Consider the following 27,122-nt stretch of genomic DNA (forward strand, 5'->3'; position numbering starts at 1 on the left):
ACCTTTCCATCAGCCTTTTAAGAAGTGGATCAAATGTACAAAAACCTCAATATTTTAGGTTCATTGTTAAGTGGAAGCAAAAATCACAGCAAAAAAAAGTCCTAGTCCTAGCTGCCAAAGCTACATTTTATTTTGAATAATATTCTAGAAATTCTCTACGACAAAAATCTTTGAAATACATGGTTTCCGTGAATAATTTGGAGTTACGATTCGCAGAAAAATTCTGAACCGTAATTAGACGCGAGTTCACTGTAGTTCTGTGGCATAAATATCCAGTTCCTTCATGAATGAGCTGCTGATGTCACTTCACCACAATTTACTTGTATGGTGCTTTCTTCTACACTGTACGTGGCGCTAAGGAGGCCTCAGAACGTTGGTGGGAATGAGAAAAAAAATGCTAAAGCTATTGAATGTAACACATTTTTTACCATAAATTTTCAATGACTTTTTTTTAAAATTATAAAATCTAACCTATTTTTCAATCATTATCAAAAACAACAAAATAAATTAACTTTAAAATGTTATTTGCCTCACTCATCTTTCTGACTGGCTAGCAGTAAAATTAATCAAGCTGCTTTGCTCCTAACGTACCAAACGAGGAATGGACGAGTTTCTGACCAGAAAAACTTGTTGTGACAGCAATAGCCCTCTAGGAGGCGCAGCACTTACTTTGACACTAACTAACTGTGATAAAAACAGGATAAATCTAGTGCTGTCTGATCTGCAGATGACTTGGTGTCCTGGGGCGGCACTGTGTAAACAAAGAGCTGCTTTATGTCTGAATCTGTTTGTAGTTTTAAAGGTCCAATGAAAAAATATGCTATGAACACGCTCCATTATGGTTTTCATTAAAAATTTGGCAATAAATTAAGAAATAAGCAGCAATAAATGCGTCTTCTGACACGTTAGCACACCAACTGTTTGTTAGCTGGCCCTCGGAAAAAAAAAAAAAAACACCCAAATTGATTAGTGTCGGCCTTCGGCAAGTCTTTTTTTTTTTTTTTTTTTGTCTTCAAAAATAAAACAGGGTTGGATTAACAAGTTGTTTTAAAAATCCGTCTGATTTTGAGGAAACGCTCACTGGGAGTTTGTTAACTGAAGCCGGGAAACAAAACATGAAAAACAATGACACTGCTGCAGGCGTCGGCGCCACAAAGTCCAACTCTGTGAACTCAGAACGGCTGTGCCAATGAGCTGCTGAGCAATCTGACTCACAATACACACACCCAGAGTAAAAAAAGGGCTAAAAACTTTATTCAGTGTCCCCACGCTGCTGATAATTAAAGCTGCAACAGCAACAATACAAGAACTTTTCAGGGATAAAGCTCTGTCATTATGAAACTATTATCAAACAGATGATGCAATCAGTTTTGTTCAGCTACTCAAATCGCCCTTCACTGTATCCTTGAACTTTGCCACAGAAATTATTTTGAGTTGATTGTTTTGATTTTTTTTTTCTTTATTTCAAACAGCTGGAAAACCAAAGTATTGTGTGCAGCAGTTTTAACTAAATAAAACAACTTTCTAATCGTCTTTTCTGCTGATAATGTCCTGTACACATGAAGTGAATCATTTTCTTTAGATCAGTTCTTAAAAATTCAATTTACCAATTCAATTTTGTCAAGCTTCATGCAAAATTAGGGGCAATTTGGAGCCTGGGTTTAATTTAGTAACACAAAATCAAATATTCCAAAAATATTGTAACATATTAAAGCTGCAGTATGTAACTGTTATAAAAAAATATAGGGTTCTATTTTTACATGTCTGTTAAAAATTTTGCTATGTCCTGACAGTATAATATGGCACAGATAATTTGTGAAAAAAGACCAACCTGCTGTGATTTTAAACCCATCTGCAGAAATACACCACTCCTGGTCAGAAACAGTCAATCAGAACCAGGAGGAGGGTCTTAGCGCTGCCAATCATGCTCGAGCTCACACCCTCCAAAGAAAGGGGAAAAAGTAAAAAAAAACAAAAAAAACAGAAAACTACTAAATTTTGTTGAAGACTTCAACAAATTTGAAGTCTCCATATAGACAGAGAGAACTCCAGTTGGAGCACGAACAGTGTGATGGAAAATCACGGTGGTTTTAGAACTATTTATTTAAAACTGAATTAAATCATGCACATGGTTTGCAAATTTTAAATTCATTCCATGTTTTCATGATCAGAAAGATTATTTACAGAACTAGGCCAGCTGCCTGGCTGCAGTAAGTAATAAATCAGTTAATCACATGATCCACTGAAACGAGCTCAATAACTTCTATTTGCATGATTTATTGTTTTTCTCTTTTCTCTTCTTCTACAAAAACTGGCTGATGAAACTCTTCAACCTGGTGCTCTGGTCTCAACCAGACGGGTTTTTTTTGACAAACACTTCTGTTTACAGAGACTTCATAATTCACTTTATTTAATGTTTCTGTTGTGTTGTTTATTTATTTTGGATTTTTAAAATGTCTTCCACTTCCTGTGTTAAATGTTCGTTTGAATTCAAAGTTTATTGCTCATTGAAAATGTCTTCTTGCATTATTTTTGCCATTATTGTTATATTACTTGAAAATAATATCAAAAACAGCAATATTACCATGTATCACAATAACTTCTGGGACAATTTATCGTCCAGCAAAATGTTTTATCGTGTGATGCCTAAACACAAGTAAGATGTGTGTGTAACAGCCTGACCATGTAGTCACACTGTTTGGTCCTTTAGTGAAACTATTGGTGACTTTTGTGAAGGTTCTTCAGTTTACAGCAGCCATTCACTCCTAACTGGTTTAATGTCTCCATAATGAGTCAAAGTCATTTCATGTTCCTCAAGTAGAAACCAACCCAGCTATTTTACCATTCAGAGAAATGACTGATGCAGGTATTTCAATGGCTTTGTTTATATGTTTGATTTACTCTTTTACTCTGCAAAACTCTAATTTTGTCCTTCAATGAGAAGTCTATTCATCAGAGAGCAAATATTTAAAAATTACCTTTGGTTTAATGCAAGAGTATAGAAACAAAAATGTATTTCTTTTTTTCAGACTACATATGCAAGATATCTCCTTACTGAATTTCTCTAACAGTTGTGTGTTAAACGTCTTGTTTCTTTTTGGGGGGTTTTCTTGTTTGTTTGCCCTCCTTTCAGCGGTGGGCAAACCTGAAAAAGCAGCCGTCTAAGAACAATTTTCACAAAGCCAACATCTGCAGCAGGCGAAGATCTGAAGTCAAACCGCAAACCCCCACTGACAGCCGTGTTTTCAGCCTCACAGTGTGATCACTACACGCCGAATTTCATAACCGTTTCCCCTGTTTTGGAAATCTAGGTGCTCTCAGGGGGGGTTTGAGGGTAGACGTTTAGATAATGCTCATGTTACAACACATCAGCCAGACAGGAAGTTGGAAGACGCACGGCTGCGCGCCATCGCCTCTGTGCCACGTCCCGCCGTTAGAACATCTTGGACGCTGGAGACTTCACAACAAATTCTGAAAAGTTTGCAAACGTTCCTAAACGGCAAATGACTCAAACAGGGCGTGGTGTTTATAACTTATTAAAGCATGACCTTACTTTTTCATTTCAAATAAGCAAGCCTGACGGCTTTGACTTTTCACCGCTCTTGTCCATCTGCAGCCTACTTCCTGTGTATCACCATACTCTTATTTAAATAAAATATTTTTGATATAATTTGCATAAATTGTCCCAATGTTGTTCCTCTTTGAGTCAAAATCCTGAGCTTGTAAAATTAGCTTTTTAAAATAGAATGTTTTACCTTTTTAAAAAAAACGACAAAAAAAACAAAACAAATGGCTCTCCTGGAGTAAGCATCAAGAATCTTTCATAAATATGCTTTTTCTAAACTAAAATACACCAATTATCATCTATTATTCGCTCAAAATTCTATTACCCTTTGCAGACAGTTGCTTTAAAAAAAAACTTGAGTTTTACAATTCAAAGAACAAAGCTATTAGCTTAATATTTCAACCTGCACTAAAACGTTAAACACCCACACACTCACTACGTGCAATTACTGTGTTAAAACTAAGACAGAAGTTTTTTTTTGTGTTTTTTTTTAAATAAACCATCGTGTCCCCGGGGACGTAAAAAAAAAACACTCAACATAAGGCTTCCTGAACTCACACATGACTGCAAACCACAGCACTTGCACTGTTTATTCAGTATTATTCATGCAGGAACTCCACCTCCCTCCTTCCCTCCCCACATCTAAAATGTCAATACCGTCAACTGCTCAGAGTCCCTCATTCTCACCACTGTTCTTAAATTAACGCCTCTAACAGAGCCTCACTCCAGGACGGGCTTCAGTACAACGGCTACAGAGGAAAAAAATGATGCAAGTCAGCACCTTTTTAAGCCGAGCGCTATTCTTACCCCTTGAACTTTCTCACGTTTTATCATGTTCCAGTTGCAGACCTCCATGTATTTTATTGGGATTTTCATGTGGCAGATTAATGCAAAGTAGTGCATAATTGCGATGTGGAAGAAAAGGTGCAACTAAATGCCTTTGGAAGCCGACTTGAGCTCGTAGACTTTAACAGAGATGGGAAGATGGATGAGGCTAATTCAGGATAATTTTGGAAGAAAACCTATTAGGCTGAACATCAACCGTAAAGCGACAGCAAGACGGGGCAGAGTCACAAAGGGCGACCAGCCATTGGCTAACTCTGCCAACTGATCCGCTGTTCGTGCTGGAAGGTAAGTCTCCAAACTCCTGGAATAAGCAGTTCCCCTCCAAAACAGGCGGTGGCAGCAGTAAATATCAACATAATCCCACATTTAATGACATAGAAATGCCCTCAAGAAAATATTTTCTATCTGTGATGAACCATTTTGAAAATATGGATGCGCCGAAGTGGCTCCAATGACAATGTTCTTGCACGGAAACTGCAGCCAGAGCGACAAGACTTAGAGTGAACCATATTCATCTGTTATTCTATGTGTTAGATAGAAACAAAGGGGAAAAATAAGCAGCATTGGGTGTAAAGATTACCACAAAAACAGAAAGTGTTAAAAACAATATACATATAAAAAACAAGATTAACAATGACAACAATAATAGTAATAATAATAATATACTTTACTGGACTATAGCAGAAAATACTGTTCAGTTATTAGAAATAGGAATATTGGACTCGTGAGCCAGTGCGACCCGGTGCTGCAAAGGTGCTTCTACATAGTGCCGACTAAAGGAGACTATTTTTTTAAATAAAAAAGCTGAATATTACTTATCCTTTATGAATACTTTAGCAAGTTACTCTACATTTATTTATTCATATTTTTTTTCCATTTTGAGCTCAGGTCACCTGAGCTTTCAAAAAAGGTTGAAAAGCTTTAGCTAAACCTCCTCATGGTCTAGGTGCAACAGGTTTTGTAAGACTGAAAAAAACCAAAAACTAATTGACAGCATGGAGACCTACTTTAAATACATTTACCAAAAGGACTTGTTCATTACAGACATTTAGGAAATAGACTTAATAAAGTTTATCTGCAACAGACAGAAGATTTATGAATGTCACCCTCAGCTGGAAAAATGAAAGTTGAGGGATGTGGTCGAGCAAGTCTGATGATTTACGACTTGATAGTAATTTATTAAAAGAGCAGTATTACATGTTTTCCAGCTCCACAGAATCCTTTTATAGCACAATGAAGCAAGTATGCTACCCTCAGTTGTTATAAAAATGCTTTTAATATGGCTTAAAAGAAATTTGACTTAGTAATTTAAAGCCTTGAAATTGGGCCTCAATGTAGTTCCACCAGGCATTTGCTAATTGCTCCAGGCTAGTCTGAAGGAGCTGGGTTAGAAAACCGCTTCGAAAGCAGAGCTAGGTCCAACCAGGTCTAGCTCCTGGTCCAACCAGGAGCTGAATGGTTGCCATGGGAGATTTAAGGATTTCTCAATCATGCAGGAAAGAGTCAAAGCAAGACTCCAGATGTGTTTTTGATGAGGGAATAACATTTTAACGTGATGTAAGGCTTAAAAATGTCACATTTCCATAATCCTGCCCCCCTTTAATAATGTGCTTGATATCAACACTTTTAGGCATTGTTTTGTTTTGTTACCTGCAGGGTCAGACAGGCCGGCATCTCCCATCTGTTTGTATGGGTTGAACTTGGGCTTGGGTGCGACCATGGGGGCAAACTTCTTGGGGGCCTGCTGCTGAGAGACGGAGATGCTGGCGCTTCCCAGAGACGGAGTGGTCTCCATCCTGGCAGCTACCTGTCCGCTCTGGTCGTTCGGTGGGTTCCACATGGCTCTGAGCTGGAAAGACACATCGTCAAATAAATCTGTCTCACACACAAACGGCAAATAAGTTAAGTAAAATTCTCTCTGGGTTCCGGAGGTGGAAGTAAGTGATTATTTCTGTGGATTTTCTTCCCCCATTAAGATTGTGCAAGATTTAAAGCAGCTGGCAGATTTACGGTGCAAAAATAAGAGAGCGAAGGCGATGCTCTTGACGCTCAACAACGTGTCCGTTCTGATAAAGAACCTAAAGCGGAGAGGAAATCACTTTGAACCCTGACAGTGATCGTCGTCTACGCTCGCAATGCCTACACGCCATCAACAAATCAAAAGTGTGATACGTCAGACAAAGAGCGGCGAAAAACAAAGTATTTTAAAAACAGAAAGAGTATTGAAAAATGATGTAATGGATATGCAACCAAAACATTTTTAAGTGTTGACAGCTGTCAAAAAAGGAGATAGAATCAGTCATTGGAGGAGATATGGATCATTCTGATTTATAAACCATGAAGGATTATGAATTAGATTATGGTACAAATTCTTTTTTGTGTGTGTTATTTTTCCTGTAAGAAATAATTAAAATCCGTGATCAAAAGTGCCAATTTGCACCGTGCGGCATTCAGACTTTCTTCATTTAAAATATACATGGTGTACACTACAGTCATAGCACAGAGAACATCATCACCAGACACTAATACGACTCGCAGACGCTGAGAACACACACATGCAGTGTTTCACCAGAACCTTCTGAAATCGTTTGAAATACTTCAACTATTTATGCACCGCTCTCTCTCTCCCTCCCTCTCTAGTCCTCCTTTTTGTTTGTGATTTGTTGTTCTGATGTTTCTTGCTCTTTATTATCCTCACTCCGTCTGATGCGGGGTTTGCATTCTTTCTCGGGAGCACGGCAGACAAGCCCACGCGCAATCATCCTTTAATACCTGCTCAAATTCCCCTGCGCCCCCCTGCCTCCTCACTGGCTCTTAGTTATGATTTCTTTCCTCCTGCTCTGCGTGCTGCACATTTCGGATGAGCATCGCTGTGTCACACCCACTTGTCTTTGCAGACCAAATTCTGTACTTTCCCAACACAGTCATGGTAAACAGACTAAAACATGGATTACAGAGCAACCGCTTTGGGGGACAGAGAAGGAGCTTGCATAGTAAGACTTGACCTGCAACAACCACCGTCATCAAACACAACTTGGGTTGGGCGATGTGGACTTAAGAGTTTTATCACGATATTTTGTGATATTTTGTGGTACTTTTGTGATATCGATAAGAACTATTTATTACTTACTTTTTTTTTTTTTCTTTTTTTTTTACCCCTCCAGGGGGTCTTTTTGTGGGCTCTAGAGTCCCTTTTACATGAAGTAGGCTGACAGGAAAGGGGGAAGGAGAGGGGGGAAGACATGCGGCAAACGTCGCCGGGTCCGGGAGTCGAACCCGCGACAGCCGCGTCGAGGACTTGAGGCCTCCAAATGTGGGTCGCGCTAACCCCTACGCCACCACGGCACGCCCCATTACTTACTTTTTAGGTAACTGTGTGGCTGCAACTGCATGGCCCCTCAAACACTGCTCTCGAAAAACAGATCGAGAAGCAAATTATATCACTAAGATCCACAAAGTAACTTATTGGTATTTGAAAATATATCAATATTTTTTCACTCTTCGTTCCAGTCATTGAACAAAGAATGGAGAAAGAAGTACAACTAGCAATCTCCACAATTTGGACAGTTTTGAGGGTTTTAAACATAATTTAATTTGAATTTATTGTGGTAACAATAAATCAGAATTCCAATGACGAGTATTTTATATCGATAAATGATAAAACGATAAATGCCCCACTCCTAAGCCCAAAAAGTACCAGGTTGAACCCAAATAACACTGTTAAATGATGGATGCAGTTGCAGAGAGAAGACCAAGTTGGTTATTTTCAGTGTCACTAAGATGTTTGAACGCTGAGTCAGAAGAAGAAGATGGACGGTTGTGAGAAACTTCCAGGAAAATAAAGTATTTTTCACAACATGTCAGTAAAAACGAAAAAGAGAAAAGGAGAGAAAGAAAGAGAGACACGACTTTCAGCAGGTAACAGGAAGGATGATTGTAGAAGTGCAAACTGGAGCATTTACCATCTGGAACTTAAAGTTCTGAAGTCTCTAGCAGAGGCACACAATATATTGGCTGATGTTAGTCACTTTTTAACATATCGGTGTCGGCCCGATAAGTAAATAGGTCCTGATATTAATAAAATACATTTATTTCTATCTTATTGATGTTTGTGTATGTTTTTCAGGTTTGGGGCCATGCGGTATTTATTTCAGCACAATAATAGTTCTGCAGGATTTGGAGTGTTTGCCTGAAGGAAAGGAAATGTCAGTGGTGTGGTTGTTTGTCATGGTGTTGAAGGGTTGGGAACTATATACGTATAATATTGGTATTGGTTATCAGCCATAACGGTAACATTAATATCTGACATTATATCGGCCCAAATTTTCACATCTGTTCACCCTTGTTTTCTAGCGTAGTCGTATGGGGACTAGGCCTGTCACAGAACAAATTTTGCAGGACGATAAATTGTTCCAGAAGTTATTGCGATAAATGATAATATTGTTTTGAGACCATTTTCAAGTAACATAATAGTAATGGCATAAAGATGCAAGAACACGTTCTCAAAAATTAATCAATTTTAAATTGTAATCAGCATTTAACGCTGTAAATGGAAGACATTTTAAATATCTAAAATAAATAAAACAGAGACAACAAATAAAATGAATTGTAAAGTCCAAAGCACCAGACTGAAGACTTTTGTCATCTAGTTTTTGGTGGATGAAGAAAGAAGAGAAAACCAAAAAAATCACAAAAATGGAAACTGAGCTTGTTTTAATTCATCATGAGATTAATAGAGTCATTGCTTATTGCGACAGGCCTAATAGGGACGTTTGCTTACTTTGAAGTTTTAGCTAAGCTTTCCACACTATTTACTGATCTAAGATCCCAGAGCAAGTTTTCATTCTGTATTAAAGATGTTATAACCCTGTTTTACAGTGTTTGACATTGCCTCTGCTCCTGGCATAAATAATAAATAACCATTTACAGAAGAGCGGTTATGTTCAATGATGTTCGCATGTCTTCTTACTGGCCTTCAAGACATCTCAGAATTGGTTAATAGCTGCGTTTGCAGGTGAAATTCTGATAGCTACATCTCCGGTTTGCTCAGGATGATTTATGTTGCTTTCTATCAGGGCCAGATTTTGGGGAAAAAAACAAACAAAAAAGCTAAGACAGTTGCATTTCCAATTATGATCTAAAAGGCCAGAAATTGGCCTTTTGTCATTTGCACAAGTCGCAAATGACTGAATACTCTTTAAAACAGACTACAGCACAGCAACAGGCTTTCTGTCATTCTTCTGGTGATTTATGACGACCACGGCCGGACGGTTTAGATTACCTTTACTTTTAAAAACCCCATAGGTGTTCTATGTCATTATCGAGCTGATATACTCGTCTTGCTCCCACTGGACAGAAAAGCGTCACCTTGTCCAATAGCTTTTGTTTTCTTGGAGGCTCACATTATCACATCTGTTTGAATGGTGCATCCACTGTGGCAATTCAGGCTCAGTTCAAATCTGAACCACTACACATCGTCGGAGCCGAAAATGTTCCTGAAACGGAGGAATATTTCAAGTATTCTTCAGGCTGCATTGTTCAGCTGAAAAGCTGGATCCTACCATTTGCTTCTGAAGAGAAAGCACAGCTTTACTCAAACAGGACCATGTGAAAGCATGTCTTTTTGCAACGTTTGGACTTCATACAGATAACCTTGGTGCCACATTTGATAAATCCTACTGCCTGTTTTTCATCAAACTATTTCCTACGACTTTGAAGGTCAGTTGAAGCAGTTTTCTTCTGCAGCATTTACTACAAATTAAAGTCAGTGCGGCTGATGGCAACAATTTGATTGCATTTAAGGTGTAAAAACGCTTAATGCATAATTACCATGACAACATCTCAGACAAAATTTTGACTAAACAAATGCACCGGATTAGGATGTTGTCAAACCGTTTTCCATCGTGTCATGTATGCTAGCGTCTTGATAAAATGGGTCTACTTGGGTTTAAACAAGAGCAAATGAAGGTTTTTCATCTTTTGTACAAATATGTGTTGCTCTTGGTGGACCAGCATGCTAAATAGTGCATGGTATCAGGATCAGAAATGTGGAATTTACAGTTTTCTGCTGTGTCAAGACCAGGTGTGCTACTTTTGCCATATTCTTACTCTTTTGCTACTTTTTCTTCATATTTTAAGATCACTGCAAGGTAAAATGTTGATTTAAATGCCCACAAGTGGTCAGACGATTTGAAGCCAAACCGATCAAAAACTTGGGCAAACGTTTAGTTTTACTTTCAGTTTCAAGCATCCTACAGAGCATCTTCATAGTGAGCCTGAGCAATGTTACTATTGGGTTACAGCAGCAGCATTTGAGCTAACGGTCGAGTAATTTCGGTAGCAGTGTTGCACATATGCAGCCTCCATGGTTCAGCAAAATTTCTCAACATGTCCAGAAAAATCCATGGCAGCCTGACTTATCTGGTCCAGTAAGAGTGTTACTTCCTGTGGTGCCGTGTCTCCCTGTGCGACACAAGGCAGATATGCAATAGTGTGAAAGGGGTATTCCAAAGTACAAGAAAAGGTTTTGGGGAAAAAGTCACTTTTGTGCTTTTAGTTCGTCTTCATATTTCTTTGAACTTCCACAAGCTAACCCCACCACAAAAACACTAGCGCACACACACACCCACCACACACCAGAGTACATACACAACACTCTAGTTAAAGTGGAGGCTCATGAAAAGGAAAGCCTTTTGTGATTGCCGGGGCAGTTTGAGATGACTCTCAGAGGCGTGACAGCACATTAAACAGTTCGCCTTACGAGGGCACGGCAGTCAGAATGTCTTCTATCCGTCGTTTCTCTGCACTTTTACAGCTGTCATTGAGAAACTGCTGCAGGTGCTTCTGTCACATTAATCTTTCATATCCACCAAGGAAACTATCAAACAAAGCCATCCGAAAGAGGACCACAGAGAGTACGGAGCTCTAACATAAAATGGCAGGGTTCAGAGATTTTTCTTTTTCTGTTCAGGGGAAGGCTTGACATGCTTTCTAGCAAATATTCTCTGAGGCCTGCGAACCGGATCGCGCGTTGAAGACATAATCAAAACCGCAGACGGCAGAGTGATCGAAAGCTCCCGTAAAAAACAAAACCCCAAAAAGCACTGTGCCGACTGGTGACTGACTGTCAGCATCTCCTTGTGCCGTTTTTAAAAGCTCTGCTGTAAGAATCTGAAAAGCTGAACATTTGAGCTGAGGTTAAACCAGCTGATGCACAAAAGAGCTTTTAATTTTATAGCCTGTAAAGAAACTGAGGTTTCTTTCTTCTTTATCCTAAAATATCTAAACGCAACTGTTCCACGCAGACATGAGCTACTACATCTGCATCATTCAACCGCAAACAAATGGTTTTTTTGTTTTGTTTTTGTGTTTGTTTGTTTTTTTAAGGGGAAAAGTTGTTCCAAGTGTATTCACATAAATTTCAGAAATTGCAATCTCGGAAAGAAGGAGTCAAAAGGCGTATGCCTGCTTTTGCTTGTTGTATTTTCCAGTAATAAATGAGTCTGAAAGGTTCATTACTGACACTAATCAGTTAAACATGTGGAAATAAAAAAGTAATTCATGGTTGGGTGTCCTGGGCGAAGTACTTGACACTAGAATCATCTTTCTTTGTGTTGCGATGAGTAATATAATGAGCAACTTTTTAGGGATTTTTTTTGGGGTGGGGGGATTGTGAGATTTTTTATTGATTTGAGAAAAAAGGAAAAAAAATTGTCGTTCTACTAAATGACCCAGATGAGAGCAGCTGAGTCGTAGTGGCAAAGGAAGAAAGAGCAGTTTGGTATTATTCATGGGCTACCAGGAAAACACAGCAATGAATCAGTCATGATAAAACACTATAAACCTAAAAACCTGTTTGTATAATTTGACACATTTTCCACTGTTCTAGGAAAACAAACATTGTTTCGTGTTGTGTTTAGAAGGGGTTTCGACCCGCTTAGAGGTCCAATTGTAGGCTTTTTTTTTTTTTTTAAGCAATGTTTGTGTTTGGTCTTAAGCTCTTCTTTGGTAGTAAATGTTTAGAGAAGGCCATCCCTTTACAAGTAATGTTAAATCTAGGTGAATAAAGTGAAGAAGCAGTGTCATTGTATTCCTCGCTACAGAAGCTCAGGCACCTTTTGACACAGGTTCAACGCGCAGTTAATCTTTGGTCAGTTTACTGTTTAATACTGTGTGCAATGCTCGACTGGTTTGCAGATGATGAAACGTGCTATGGTAATATTAATGCTTCCATCCAATTGTCATGTGAATTTTGAGCAAACTTTTAAAATGTTGAAGGAAATAAAAATGTGAATTCCATCTAGTCGTTTGGAGTGAATCGACCAGGCTACACAAACTGCAATTTTGGCAAATGTTGACGCTACGCATGGCTGCAATTAACAAGACGTAGAAGTTGTAAACTAGGATTGGCAAGACATGTCTGAAAAATGGCGAGTTCTTCTCTCTGAGCTGGAGATTTGGGCTTAGAATTTTTTTTTGAGTTTCAGACACAAGCCCACCAGTGGATGGGAGCATTCCACCACTCCCAACCCAAACTGGGTTATCCGCCGCTGGCCACTCCAGGCTGAGAGTCATCCCCTCTATGGTGGAAGTTTGGACTCTGATTTGCTACATCAAAACTTATTCAGTAAACCTGTTTCCATCTCCACTTTAGCTTATTAAATATTTTTCGAAAAAGTCAAGAACCATCTTCAGCGTGCGTAAAAACGTTTTTGCAAAATGAAGGAAGTTAATTTTTGTAATGGCAGCAAATGTTCACACCGGACAAAAATAACGTTGCCCCAAATCCTAAAGGTCAAAGATGGAAGGAAACACAGATGAGAACGAAATATAGAAAGATTTTCCAACATGAGCCCTAAACATTACCTTCTATTTTAATCCCTGTACAAGCAACGTTATGCCCTGGCACAGGTTTTTGCAACCAATCACAATGTTATTTTCCTTACACGTACCAAAACCTATATTTAATTAAACATATCTCAGAACACGGCCTCGTCCCAGAAAACCGAAACATGAACTAAGACTAAAAGGGTAATTATGATCCCTTTCTCCCACCTTGGGCTTCCTCCCATGAGTAGATAACACTTAAAACTACACAGCTTTTGGCTCAGTAACCACCGATCAAAACAGTGCTTCAAACATGCACTGCAGACATGAAGACAGAGACACACTTTGGCTGGCAGATTCTCTCCAAATAAAGGCCTGGAAGGCGACTGGGACTTTGCACTCGCAGTTCGTGACGCAACCTGCGCAGGATCAGCCGTGCGGAAGGAAAACTCTTTAAAAATTAAAGGCTCCCATCTGCAAGAGGTTGTTGCCAAGTCTTCCCATGCACTGGACTCGCCCTGCATTGGAGCGCCGGTTGAATGGCTGAACAGGTGAAAGCGGCATTAAACAAACGAGTGCGTTCTCCGCTCGTCCCTATGTTCGGAGACAGGGAAGAGGCAAGAGGTCAAATGGTCATTATGGATCTGAAAATGTTTTTTGGTTTTTTTTGCAGAAGAGTACATATTTGAAGGTGCTGTAAGTGCAACGCTATGTCATCTGCTGACATATTAATAAAAGCAAAAGGCTGTTTAGGAGCTTTTTCAAGTGTTAAAAATTGAAGAGATCAGGTGCAATAGCAGTCTCAGGACATCAGATGAGTGGGCAAGTCAAACATCGTGTTCTGAAACATAGCCACCGCAAACACTACAGCGGACGTGACAAGACTCTTCCGGCAGCAAGACCAAAATAAACACCGGGATCTTATCGCCGAGATTGTCAGACAGCTCACCTTCTGCCTCTTTTCATTTAAGAACTTCAACAAAAATCCAGACCTGCAAGACAGATCTATAAATGAAGAAAGCATTCTAAATCCTTGAGACATGGTGGACACTTTTATCTCAACCCAGCCTTTTTTTTTTGTTTTGTTTTTTTTTAGAAGATGAGCCAATTTTACCCTTTGCGGCTGAATTATTGAACAAGTTCAAGGGTTCAGCAGGACCTTTCACAAACCTTTCAACTGGATTCTTGTGTATAGAAAAGCATATGCGCAGTTTCATGACCAAAGTTGGTTTGGATTCAGTAACGATGTTCACGTTCAGCAAAGACGGCGTGAAAGTATGTCCAAATTATAATAATAATAAAAAAACATTAAAGTAAATAAAATTCCAGTGTTAGGAAACAAGTAGGCAAAAATACATCAATTATGTTAATAATTCAAAATTATTTACTGAATAAATTGTTGGGTTGCATACTTGGAGATCCTGAATGCAGCACCTAACAAAAAAAAAAGCAAACTGGAAACACGGATGGTTCAATGCCTTCTGAATTTGATTCGCTTTAAAAATGTAAGTTGGAATATGTTTCACTGATGTTAGTGCTGATAGATTGTGCTTCCCTGATCTCCAGAAAAACAAAAAAGCATGGAGATAGAAAATCCATCCATCCATCATGTATATAAGCTTGTCCTTGCAGATCCAGGAGAGGATGGTGCTCATCTCCAGCGGTCATTAGGTGAGAGGCGAGTTATACCTTGGACAGTTCAACCTTTTTATCACAGGGCAACACAAACACTTACAGGACAAACAACCATGGAAATACTCAATTTAGAGAGAACAACAATCAAGTTTGCTATATGGGAAGAACAGGCAGAAAAGCCCTAAGCTGGGATTTGAACCCAAGACCTTTCTGATGCAAGGTAGCATTGCCAACAGTTCTAGTTTTAATCCTATTGAGACACCACAGATATTCTAAATTTTGTGACGACATAAATGTCGGCTTAGACAAAGACAAAATGCCCAGCCGTGCTGTTGGTGTCTTAACACAGCCAAGTTCAACGTTGCTGTGGACACAGAAAGTTCTCGATACCTTAACAAAACAAAATCCCCTCTAATACAAGCGCCGTCCGTCGGATTCCAACACCTGCTGTAAGTCAACATCTTAACCAAGTCTGGCAGCTTGACACAAACCAAGAGAGACAATGAGGGGAAAGCCAGCAGGCAAAAATCACCTTTTGTCGCGTCAAAGCAAATGTGCTGGGAGCTGGGTGAGGAAAGAGGGTTCCAATCAGAGCTCATCCTGTCAACGCCAGACACCAACGAGCCGAGACGAAGGTCTGACAAAACGAGACAGGGCAGAGGGGCAAGAGGGGAAGTCGGAGGGCGTTTCTGTTGCAACGGCCTTAAACCATTCCAGGTGTAGTTGTGCTTTGTTAAATATCTGTCACCTTTCGGGTGGTATACCTCCGCAACTGGTCCTTGAAGTATATTTTCTATGAAAAACTTCCGCTGAGTCATTTCCAAATACTACAGATAAATTTTTTTTTTACCGCATTAGGAGACGCAGATACGCTCTACCTGTCAAACAGGACTGAGCCACTGGTCTCAGACCAGGAAATTTCAGACCTGCTTATGCGAGGAGCTATCATACGTGCTGTGTAAAGCCTCATAATTAGGCTAATTACACAGGGATAATATGAAGGTTAATCAAATGATAAACACGGCAAATAGAGATTTGTTTTCCCCCATTAGCTATTGTGGAAAGCCCATCCAGTTGATAACCATTACAAATGAGATTTAGAACTGTGACTACAACAAAGACTTACATCCCCAACCCTCCACTCACCCCCCCCTCCCCCCAAACACCACCACCAATAATCACCACCACCCTGAGCAAAGAGAGAAATGAGGGAAAAATCAAACAGAAGCTCTGCAGTTTCAAATTAACTGTATCAACATTGTGTAAAAAGCATCCAATGGACAAAAGGTGTGAAACTTTAAAAAGAAACAGCACAACATGACCCACTTGGATTTCTGAACAGAGAATATTACACAGCTATTAAGTGGCAGCACTTCTCTAATTTTCTTTATCACAGAGATCAGACAGCAACTTGGTCCATAGCACTTTTTTTTTTAATTAAAAATGTGTTTGATTATAGCCAAATGTGTGTATGTACATAAATGTGTACCATAATAACCATAATAAGTGGAACATTGACAAACATATTTGATGTGTATGGATGATTCTGACATTGCCATCTGACCAAATGCACTGGCCCTCACTGGTTTCACAATAGTTGACTTTATGATCTTTTACATGTAAAGCACTATCAACTGCCTTGCTGAAATGTGCTAAATTAACTTGATTGAAAAAAAAAAAACAACTTGCTGACCAGGGACCAAATAACCAACATCAAACATAAAAAGATGCCAAAAGCTGCGACGAACCGAGAAATTGGCTGGAACCGTTTTTTAGGTAATCTCAAGAATCCAACACAACATATGCAAGTGCTGACAACACTTTCTGGTGTGGGAGTTGTTACTGAATGAAGAACACTCAAATCTAGCCACATCCATTGATCAGGATATGTGTAGCAATGAAGTCAAGAGAAAGACAGAAATGAAAGAAGCTAACAAAAAGAAAACTAATTCCTACAACTTCTCCGATTCATTCAGGATGTGAGAGAGCATGATTTTAGACAGGCTAAACCAAGTGAAGTAAAACTGCTCAGTTTTATTTTATTGAGCTTTCCTTCCTGTGTTTCATATCTAGGAAATTTGGCAAGCTATGGAGAATCTAAACGTCTGCAGTCTCTTGAACACCCACACCAAGAGCATGGTGTTAGTGATGCTAATTACTCTGATCATCCCAATTAATAAAAGGTGATAAATATGAACCATATGTTGTTTCATAGACTTAATAAAGGGTATGTAAAAATGTACTTTCAATGCGCTATGTATCCTCCTACATCCTGTACTTAGTGGGGGGTATTATGCAGAATCAACTTGTTGAGCCTTATATCATGTTATAATGTTATTCCCTCAACAAAAACATGCCTGGAGTGTTGACTTGATTCTAAAGGTTCTTAAAGTGACAGAGGCCAATTTCAAGGCGTCAGATACGATGATGATACAAAGTCACATTTTTTTATATATATACAGCATTTTCACAACAGCTGAAGGCAACACAGTTACTTGACTGATTGATTAACCTGGAAAACACAGTCCCCCCATTTAAAGAGAAATGATAATCAAATATGATCAGTGGCAAACGTGCACAAAAACTGGAAATTAGAACTCAACAAAATTCTGATTAGATTTAGACAAAATGATGCAATGTGGGAGCAAAAATGCACTTAAAAAAAAAACTGTCTCATCGGTGTGGTTTCAGTAACTGGACCGGAGTTGTTAGTAATGTAGTCAAAGATTTTGATCAAACCCAAAGAGAGCAAGAATATCTGGACATGAGCGTAGAGTGACACATCTTTCCTGCCGTTACAAGTCTTAATACTATTTGTCACACCAGGCCTGTCTCGCTTTGACAGAAAAAAAAGAAAAGAAAAAAAAGTTTTCCAAGTCAAAACAGTTCCTGAGAAATGATCCTGTTATTGAAAATCTCCCGTGTATTAAAAGTATGTTTATTACTGCATCACTTTTCTGTCAAAATACCTACCTATTTTAAAATATAACAACTCTGCTTATTGCATAAACACCTTAAAACTCACTAACGAGCTTCGGAGGGGTTTTTTGAACAAGCTTTTGAGTCGTTTACTTGAGTTTTTGGCCTTTGCTCCCTAATGAAAACAAGACAACTTTTCTGTAAATATGTGAATTTGACTTTAATGCCGACTGACAGCTCCTATTGGCTTGGGATATATCAAATAGAATTGCATGGCTTGCATGACTGCGGTATCTGCTCCTTGAAACTGCGAGTGGTGGGATGCAAAGTCTCCAGAGTTTATCTTATCCCAGTCTCGGGAGGTTACTGACTGACAGCTGTAAATATATCACAACACAACCTTAACTGAGTATCGCATACCTCAGCGGTAGAATACTTTAAAAAAAAAATATATATATATATATATATATATATCTGGATCAACAACAAATAAAGGAAGAATCTGTGTGTTTCACCGGTTTTTTAGAGAATCAATGGCAAATGACAGAAAATAATCTCATTGCTTTAGATGATTGTGCTGGTGAGCCCCACACACACACACCCACCCCCACACACACACACACACAGTGGAAAGGATGGCAGAAACCAAACAATCTCAGCTTCCCAACGCTGCAGCTTATTTGGTCTGAAGTTCTATTAATCAAGTTGGAAAAACTACGGGAGTTCACATAAATAGCAATAGGTAGAAGAGGTGCAACACTGTCAATCATTAGTGCCAATATGTGGATGTGCTAGCAGGCTAACATTTGGTAATGGGACTAAACAAGTAAAAAAGGTAAATAGGGCCAAAACAAAAAAAAGACATTTAAAAAGTTGGATTTTTGTAACAACTGGTGAAAAAAAATGAAAATATTTTGATTTATATCCACGTCATCCTGAAAGGTCCATGATTTTAATTGAATTCATCTCATTTATATTGTCAAGTTCACAACAAATATCTAATTGAGGCTCTAAGAACAAACAGATGTAGTTTAAATTAAAATGTGAACCGAAGCTAACACTTGATCATCTTTTTTCCCCTCATACAGCACTAATGTACAACAGAGTATTAGCTCCACTGTAGAATGAAGAGAAAAATATGGTAGGAGTATGTTTTTTGCCAAAAACCACAGAAATTTCAATGTTAATTTGACATATTTACAAGGAAAAAACTTGGACACTCATTGTCAAAAAGTTCTACTTTTGCAAGATTTTTTTATTTTCTATATGACATAAATTTCCAGTATTAAATCTGAGATATTCTCTAGACATTGTAAAGCCATGAATTTGCATAAGATAAACTTAGATGTTTACTTAAGAGTATAAAGTCAGACATTTGTAACAAAAATGGCAGAAGTCCTCTTAAGTTTGAAGAGATAAAATTATGCGATGCACGTCTGGATATTTTCCCAAGTGTAAGTGATAGATCCGAACTCGTTTACTGTATCAGAATGATTTCTTCCAGGTGCAGACTCGTCATGAACGACCTCTAACCGGATCCAGAATACGCGCCTGAGACGATATGGAAGAACTGCAACGTGACAGAATCAAGTCTGGATGAGAAAAGTCGTCTGATTCACCTCCTAAATTTACCACATGGTGTAAGACTAACGTCTGACTTTACAGACGCTGAATGCTTGTGAATGCTCTTTAAATCCCAATTGTTTCTAATGTTTGTCCACTAGCTGACTCATGAGCAGCGATGTTCACAAACAGCTTCAAGCTGGATGTTTTTAATGCTTCTCATTCACCAGTGGTGGTGAACAGAGTTCCAGATTGTGTTTTTGGATTTAGCTGAATGAAACACTTTCTTGTTTATTGTTTTTTTTTTCTCTTAAAGAAGTTAAATTCTTAGGAAAATGAACTTTTACTGAAGTCTGAACAGTCATGTCGCATTTCATCTGGCTGATGTGAGGCGTGCTGGTGCATAATTCTGCACCAGAAGAAGCCAGACGTGGTAAATGTGGACATGAACAGTGGCTGAAGCTAGCAGCACTTTCTCTTTTTATTTTTTAAGCAGTTATGAGGGTGACAAAACATGAAACTGCTGCCGCACAAGTAACCAAAGAGCGATGCCACCAACCTCGCTTAGTTAACTGTGAGAGGTTGAGCGTATAAAGCCTTTCCTCAGCCTACATCCCCTACATGCTTCTTAATCGGACTTCAGTGAAATTATCGAATATTCGATGAGACGTATTACCTGTTGAAATCGATCACATGTCTATTTCGATATGTATTCTTATTCATTTATTGTTCAGCCCTGTCTGGGCTACAACAAACAAATTGAACGACACATTACAGCTACAAATTTAAACGGGACTCTTGAACTTTGACTATTCTAAAGATGAACAGCACATCTTGAAAACAAGAGTCTTTTTGTGATCAGTTCTTTACACTCACAGTAACCCCTCTTACCTATCATGCTGCTGTATTATTGCATATGCGGTAAAATGAAAACGGATTTAAGTGGAGAACGTTGGTCCTCGCCCTCCAAAAATACTTTAGAGCTCCGCTGCACAAAACGACAGCCCCGAACGAAATCAACTAAAGGCCCGTTATTCAACAGTGGCCCGGAGCTCCACGTGTCACTACCGGATAGGTCGCTAATGAGAGCGTTTGGTTTGGGAGCAGACTGGGGCAAAGTCAACAGAGCAAAGGCTATCTGGGAGGTAGCAGCAGTGAAAGCCTGGCAGAGATAAAGCATCACATCAATCAGTCATTAATTGCCCTCATTTGAGCATTAACCCAGGGCTCAGATCAGAGAAAAGGATTGCTTATGAAACAAGAGATAAAAAAAATCAAGAGGTCAAGAAAATTAATATGAAATCATCTTTAACCTTGATGTGTTAATTACCGCCTTTCCGGTTGGAAACGAAGCATTCTTGGGAGGTGACCGACTTCTTAGTTGAAAACATGTTCTCTCTCTCTCTAAAGGTGTTTCATGCTAGAAATGTAAAACATTTAATCTGAAGGAGACAAACGTACACTGGAGTTCTTTTTAGTTCAGAAAGGCAGTAATTAAGTTTACTAGGTTCTCTCAGAGGGGGGAAAAAAACAACAAAGTTTCTCTCTAAAAGCTTTCTGGAATGTAATTTATGAAGACGCAGACGGCCTGGAGCTCTTTTCTCACGGCGAAAGCGTGAATTGCAAAAGGACACGTTTCGATGTCGGACAGAGTTAATTATAATCCCGAAATTCACAAACAAGTCAATTGTCTGCCTGCGCAGCTGTGACTGCTCGGTTGGTGAGGGTTTCGAGCGGTGAAACAAGATGGAGGCAAGCTTCCAATTTGAGGGATCACGCTGTCAGATGTGTGTGTTTTTATAATTGTATATATGTGGCATAAGAAGCTATAAATCAATTCTGAATCAGGTTTATTTAAAACTTCTGAAGGCTGCATTGCTCGGGTTGGCTCGCTGCTTTGATAATGAGATTTGTGACGCATTTAGTCATGTCTTTGTAACACTAATGTGATTTGACGTTGAAAAGACGAGCGTTGACGTTCCAAAACCTACAGAAAATGTTATGCAATAAAGAATTTTAAAAGGGATTGGCGAACGGTGATCGCCTCATTTGCTTTCCAAAAACATTCTTATATGTCACCTAAAAATTTCAGCCTGAAAAATTACAGTTTCTCTAATATGCTACATGGAAGCCATTTAAGTCATTTGCTGCCATTTGTTCAAAGAACTGAAATGATTTCCCTTAGAATCCGAATACCTTGTTACTCATCTTTATAGATTATTGTTATTTTTATAAAAGTCAAAATATTGGCTCACAGGCAATTAAAAATGTGACAGTATATATTACAGATAGTCTTCAGTAACTTTTACCTGAGTGCCACCTTGATCTGGATAACTTAGTTTTCTTAATAAATTAAATCCTTTGTGTTCAGGTTATCTTTGTCTGATAAAAACAAAATGCTGTTAAGACGATTTGAAAAATTTTACGTAAAATCTGTTAGGGGTGAATGCTCTCTCAAAGCCAAGCAAACTGCACATCTTTGAATGTCAATAGGATATCTATTTTTGTGTATTTGTTGGTACTTACATTGTTTTAACCATTTTATTTAGAAATGTTTATAACATTGTTATATGTTTTGTATTAGAAAAATTAAGATTTTTTTATTTTTAGTAGTTATGAGTTAATACAATTATACTGTTTTATATGTTTTACATATTTGAGAGCATGAATTTTCAAAATTAGAAATTACCTTTTGCTTCTGTGTTTTGGTGGACATTTGTACAATTTTAACTTGAATAAAATATCCATAAGACTTTGTTTCTCATTCAGACTCACTAATATAATTTATAATTTAAAAAAAGAATAACAATTCCGAGCATAAAATTAACATTACAACGTTGACTTAGAAATTAGTTAAAAAGTTAAATGTAAAATTTTTAGTTAAAAAGTTAAATGTTAAATTTTATGTTAAGTCAACTTGATGTAATAAGATAAAACCTTGATTAAATAAGCTGAAGCAACTTTTTAAAAATTCCCTGAACTAATCATTTTTAGTTTAATATAAATGCTAAATACAGTTAAGTCAATTTAATTGAAGTTGTAGCTTTAATTAAGTGTTGCTGAATTAAAAAACTCAAGTAAAGTAAGCTTGGGAAGTTTGTTCTCTTTAAGCAAGCACTTGAAACGTGTTTTCATACAACTATTTACTGAAACTAACAATTTCAAAATGTCTAACTTACTGGAAAAAGTTCTGTAATGTTCAAGCCTTCATCCTTGAAGAGTTTCAACAAAAAGGAAAAACACACAAGTGGTTCTTTCAGTTCTCATTGAGTGTAACGCAACATTCCACACACTAACAAAACAGACAAATGAAAACTAGATTATCCTCTAATATTAGTTTCTTCACTGTTTGCAGTTCACCTGCAAGAATAAAAGTCACATTTTGACAGCCGATATGCGTTTGAATAAAGTAATGCATTTAACCTGATGTCATGGTTTGTATTTCTATAATTTACAAGCAACTAAAGCAAGATCTTGATGTTATTCTCTGAGATTCATGAAAATAAATTTTATTCCAGAAGCAGTGAGAGTGCAAGACAGTACTCTGATAGGAAACCTCAACTTGGAAAGTTTTATGCGGGGCTGCAGAAAGTTTGAAAAGTTCATAAAATCAGAAGCTAAGTGACCACATAATGCAACAGGGTTCCACTTACTGAACTTGTTTCAGAAATCCAAACAGAGGAAAGTTAGACTAGAGACGAACCGATCAGGCTTTTCCTGACCAATATTAATTTTTGGTTTTCTTTGAGCTCTCATCAGCTGATTCTGATTTTGTTCAATTTCTGATTTAAAGGAATAAAACACACAGGGGAAAATGCATTTTAGGTTCTTTGACAGAGGTACAGCAGAACTGTGGTATATGAGAGGTTTGAACACAAGACTGCCTATTTTAATAGTTCAAGCACCAAACATAATTTAAAATAATACAAAGTGGACAAAATCTTGGCACTACCATAGATGTGAACATACACAGTCTTCCTTATCTCTGCTCTTTCGATACATCACCAAGCAAAATGTATGACAATCATTGATTGGTTGCTTCACAAACACCAGCCAATTGGGTGTCAAGTAGAATTGTGAAAATTTAAATATATTAAGAAATTCACAAATAAGTGACCTTTCTGCAAATAACTTGGCTCCATACAACAGGTGAATTTATGAATACTGGACCTTCAAGCAGGCAGTCGTCCACTGGAGCCTCAAAATATATGCATCACTACAGTATTAGTATAAATGTGTGCAGTTGGTTGAATAATTTTTAGACCAAAATTATGAGAATTCTTGGTTTTTGTGTAATTAAAAGGAAAAACAGAAGGTTTTCAGGTTTTTCCATTTTGGTCAGAGTTGTAGGGAAAACCATTTATTTTTCAGTTACTTACGTTGATAGAAATCATCTTAATTTAAACTTAAGGTGCCATTATTTCTCTTTTTACCAGAATAAATGTAAAGCTTTCTGCTGTCCTTGTCCATAAAAATAAGAAAACAGGACGTTCAACCATCTGTTCCTTAGACGGTTTGTATCAACAAGCTGACTTATCGCGTTTTTCGGAGTAGCTGTAAATAACAGCACCGTGGAAAATCTCTCCCGGCTGAATAACAACAGGTTTAAAACAAACTGCAAAGCGAGATGTAAAAACAGAGGAAAGTGGCAGAGGGTATAATCCCTACACTGTACCAATGGTGGATTAACAGATTTCTGGATTCTTCCCAGCCTCTGCCATATGGTGCAGTAGTTACACCTTTCTCCCTTAGTAAACTGTTTGGGTCGTTCTCTAGATGAAACCTCAGAGAGTCTGTTACATCACTCCGCCAGTTGTTATCAACACGCACCGAGTCTCAGTTCTCAGAAAACATGGTGAAAACTCTCGGCGTTCCCGTAAAACTTGCGGATTTAACTTTCTGAGACATACTTTCCACCAACACAAGTCTGAGATTTTCAAACCTTTTCATATTACACGCGTATTGAGCTCCCGTCAAAATGTTGAACACGGCTTATCCTCTCTCGCCACAATAAGCAGTGCACATCTATCCCCTTATTCAAACTTCTATTGGGTTTCGGCTGAAGGACATAATCCTCTTGCACCGGGTCCCTCACTGCCAAAGCCACATAGAATCAACTCATCAATAACACTTTGTTTACTGAATACAGATGACTTTGCACAGGAATCTCCTTAGCGTGGCACAGATGAATGAGTCGAGACAAATTCATCCGAGCTCTTATCAAATGCTTGAGCTGCCGTTTAAGCAATTGCAGCAGATGGAGATTTCGCGTTGCAATTGTGCAAACATAATGGGGGCTTGGCCCAGTGAAAGATGTAGATAAAAAAAAAAAAAAAGCCGTAGCGTTTTGCCCCTTTGTCAAGACTTGAAGGTATTGCTTCACCTGGGCAGAGAAATGGGCACACTGGGTTGGCAGCCGCAGTGCCATTTCCTTCTCCCTCGTTATATCAGGCAGTGCTGGACTGTACCGCGTCGGCTGCACATACATATCAATGAGGGGGTTTGTGGCCAAAGACTTCCTCATGCCACGCAAGCCCAGAGTTTCCTCATAATCTATAAAAAAACAAGCAGCGGCTGAACTTACTGTAAAGTGTCTCAACTCTTGTGGGGGGGAGGGAGGGTGTATTTACAAAAGATGACAACTCATTCCTGTATGGTGAGAAAGTACATTAGGAAAATTGCTTGGTAGAAATGACAGGGACAAAGATGAGTATTTACCATGACAACGCAGCCATATGATTCAGCTATAATGACCTGATGAGAACTATCATTTTTATCTAAATCATGACTAAAAGAGAGGATTACAAGGGCTGACCTTCCCTCCGTTCAGGACTTGTACAGTTTTAAGGTCAGGAAAGGGGCAGTTAGCATTTCTGCAAACCCCACACATCCTGGACAGAAGGTATTTAGATGTTGACCTTTAGCCTGGCGCTACAGAGAACTTTGTGATAAAACCAGCTGCCACAGAGGCAGTGTCTTCCCCCAGGCTGCCTCTGTGATACACTCTGAGTGGCAAGTACCCATGCTGCCACTAATTCAACCTCATCTTTCCCTTTTGTTAAAACACATCCTTACATCAAATCTTTACAAAAAACAAAACAAAACCTTTGTTTTGACTTTAATATACAGTATATATATACACACACACATTTTATATCCCTTCTTTGAGAGGCAAGGGAGCTGGGAACTGGGAACTTGTCTCCAGCAAGCAATCGTTTCTCAGTGGTCCAGATAATCTGTACGAAGCAAAGCATATAACAAGGGCTTGGTTTTTACAAGGCTAATAGCTTCCTTTAACCCAAGAAACTCCATACAGCCAAAGAAAACTCTGGTCGTTCAGGGAAAAGGACTATTAATAGCACAAACATTACAGTGGAAAATCTTTGATGGTTTGGAACCAAAACTTTAAAATCTTGGCTTACCTTGATAACAGCAACTGGACCATATCTACCGTAAATTCCGGACGCTTGAGCACACGTGAATGAATATAAGCTGCAACCACTAACTTTGAAATGAAAAAAAAAAGTGTAGATATATAGAGGCCACACTTGTCTATAAGCTGCAGGTGTCCACATTGTAACAGGATACAACTTGGACACCTAAAAGGGCGTCCTTTTAGTCTTAATTTTTAAAGGGTTTTCAAAAACCCTTTAAAAGTTAAAGGGTTTTACCATTTTTAAACAGATGTGTACATCAATGTTTTTTCCAAATACTGCCTGTAATATAGCTGCTTAAAAAAGGTGATCACTGAACAGCTTTGGGATTGAACAGCCTCATACACACTTCCTCAGTCTCTCGTTCATTGTCGCTCTCAACATCACCTTCGTCTCGAAGCAAATTCACTCCCAAGCTTGTGCAGTCCAACCTTTCAAAACTCAATGTTGAAATGCCTTGCATTACCCGCATTGCAGTGTTAAAAGTACTGGCTTATAGTCTGAAAATTATGGTAATGAAGACATACATCAGTATTCTATATTCTGAGAATATTTGTCTTCAAAGCAGGTAAAAGGAGGCTACTTCCTACTATTAAAGTTGTAGTTAATAACATTCAACAAATCCCTAATCCAGAACCCGGATGTTTCGGCTTTCATAATGACGCCACACCAGCATGTTTTCTAATGGTTCTGAGCCGTAAACACTGAAGCATCATTACTGGGACAAACACACAATGTCACAGTCATTCTGAGCCACAACACTGTAGCACTGCAGCTCACGGACTCGGCTTCATGGATCACTGCAAACGTTACATAACAAATGTGTTTATAGTTAAATGTTCCAGAACAATGTTAAGGGTAAATAAATGCAGACTATAAATCTAGAAACAGGACCCGTTTGAGCTCCGGTGGATCAGCACTGAGAGAAATCAGATGTTTTTGATTCTCTTGCAGAAAAACAAGGCGCTGAAATCCAGCTTGGCCAGAAGCATCTGTACAGCATGAGCTGAGGGGCTTGATTTAAAGGCTTTGGGCCTCAGTCCTCATTCCTACTTGTTTGGACTCTTACTTAATCTTCCCCACTGCTCACTCTGCAGCACTCTGACCCACCGTGACACCCAAAGCAGATTATTTGAAAGGCAAAAGTTAAACTTGTTGTTTTTAAGGAGGCTTTATGCTTAATTGACTGACAGCTTCTGCTGTTTATTTGTCTCGGTTGCTTAGAAGTAATTCAAACCAGCTCACTGGTCTGTTGGCAAAAGAAAAAAATCCACCCAGGGTATCTATGTCAACTCCGTTAATCACTGTGGGCTTGTTTTAATCTAATCTTTCCA

The 27,122-nt window shown here is 38.5% G+C and overlaps 1 protein-coding gene across 6 annotated transcripts in view; it reads right to left on the reverse strand.

Moving 5' to 3' along the window:
* lpp (LIM domain containing preferred translocation partner in lipoma) overlaps positions 1-27,122 on the reverse strand; it is a 182,218-nt gene that overhangs the window by 117,531 nt on the left and 37,565 nt on the right. For 5 of the 6 annotated variants that reach the window (XM_032572054.1, XM_032572051.1, XM_032572055.1 and 2 more), the window contains one exon: positions 6,062-6,260. In XM_032572054.1, coding sequence (XP_032427945.1) covers positions 6,062-6,251 — 190 coding nt within the window. In that variant the 5' untranslated portion in view covers positions 6,252-6,260. Of the gene's footprint in view, positions 1-6,061; positions 6,261-9,692; positions 9,729-27,122 lie in introns of those variants that run through there. The other variant, XM_032572050.1, reaches the window with a different exon arrangement.

This window comes from Xiphophorus hellerii, chromosome 9, assembly GCF_003331165.1.
Source record: "Xiphophorus hellerii strain 12219 chromosome 9, Xiphophorus_hellerii-4.1, whole genome shotgun sequence".
Classification (NCBI taxonomy): domain Eukaryota; kingdom Metazoa; phylum Chordata; class Actinopteri; order Cyprinodontiformes; family Poeciliidae; genus Xiphophorus; species Xiphophorus hellerii.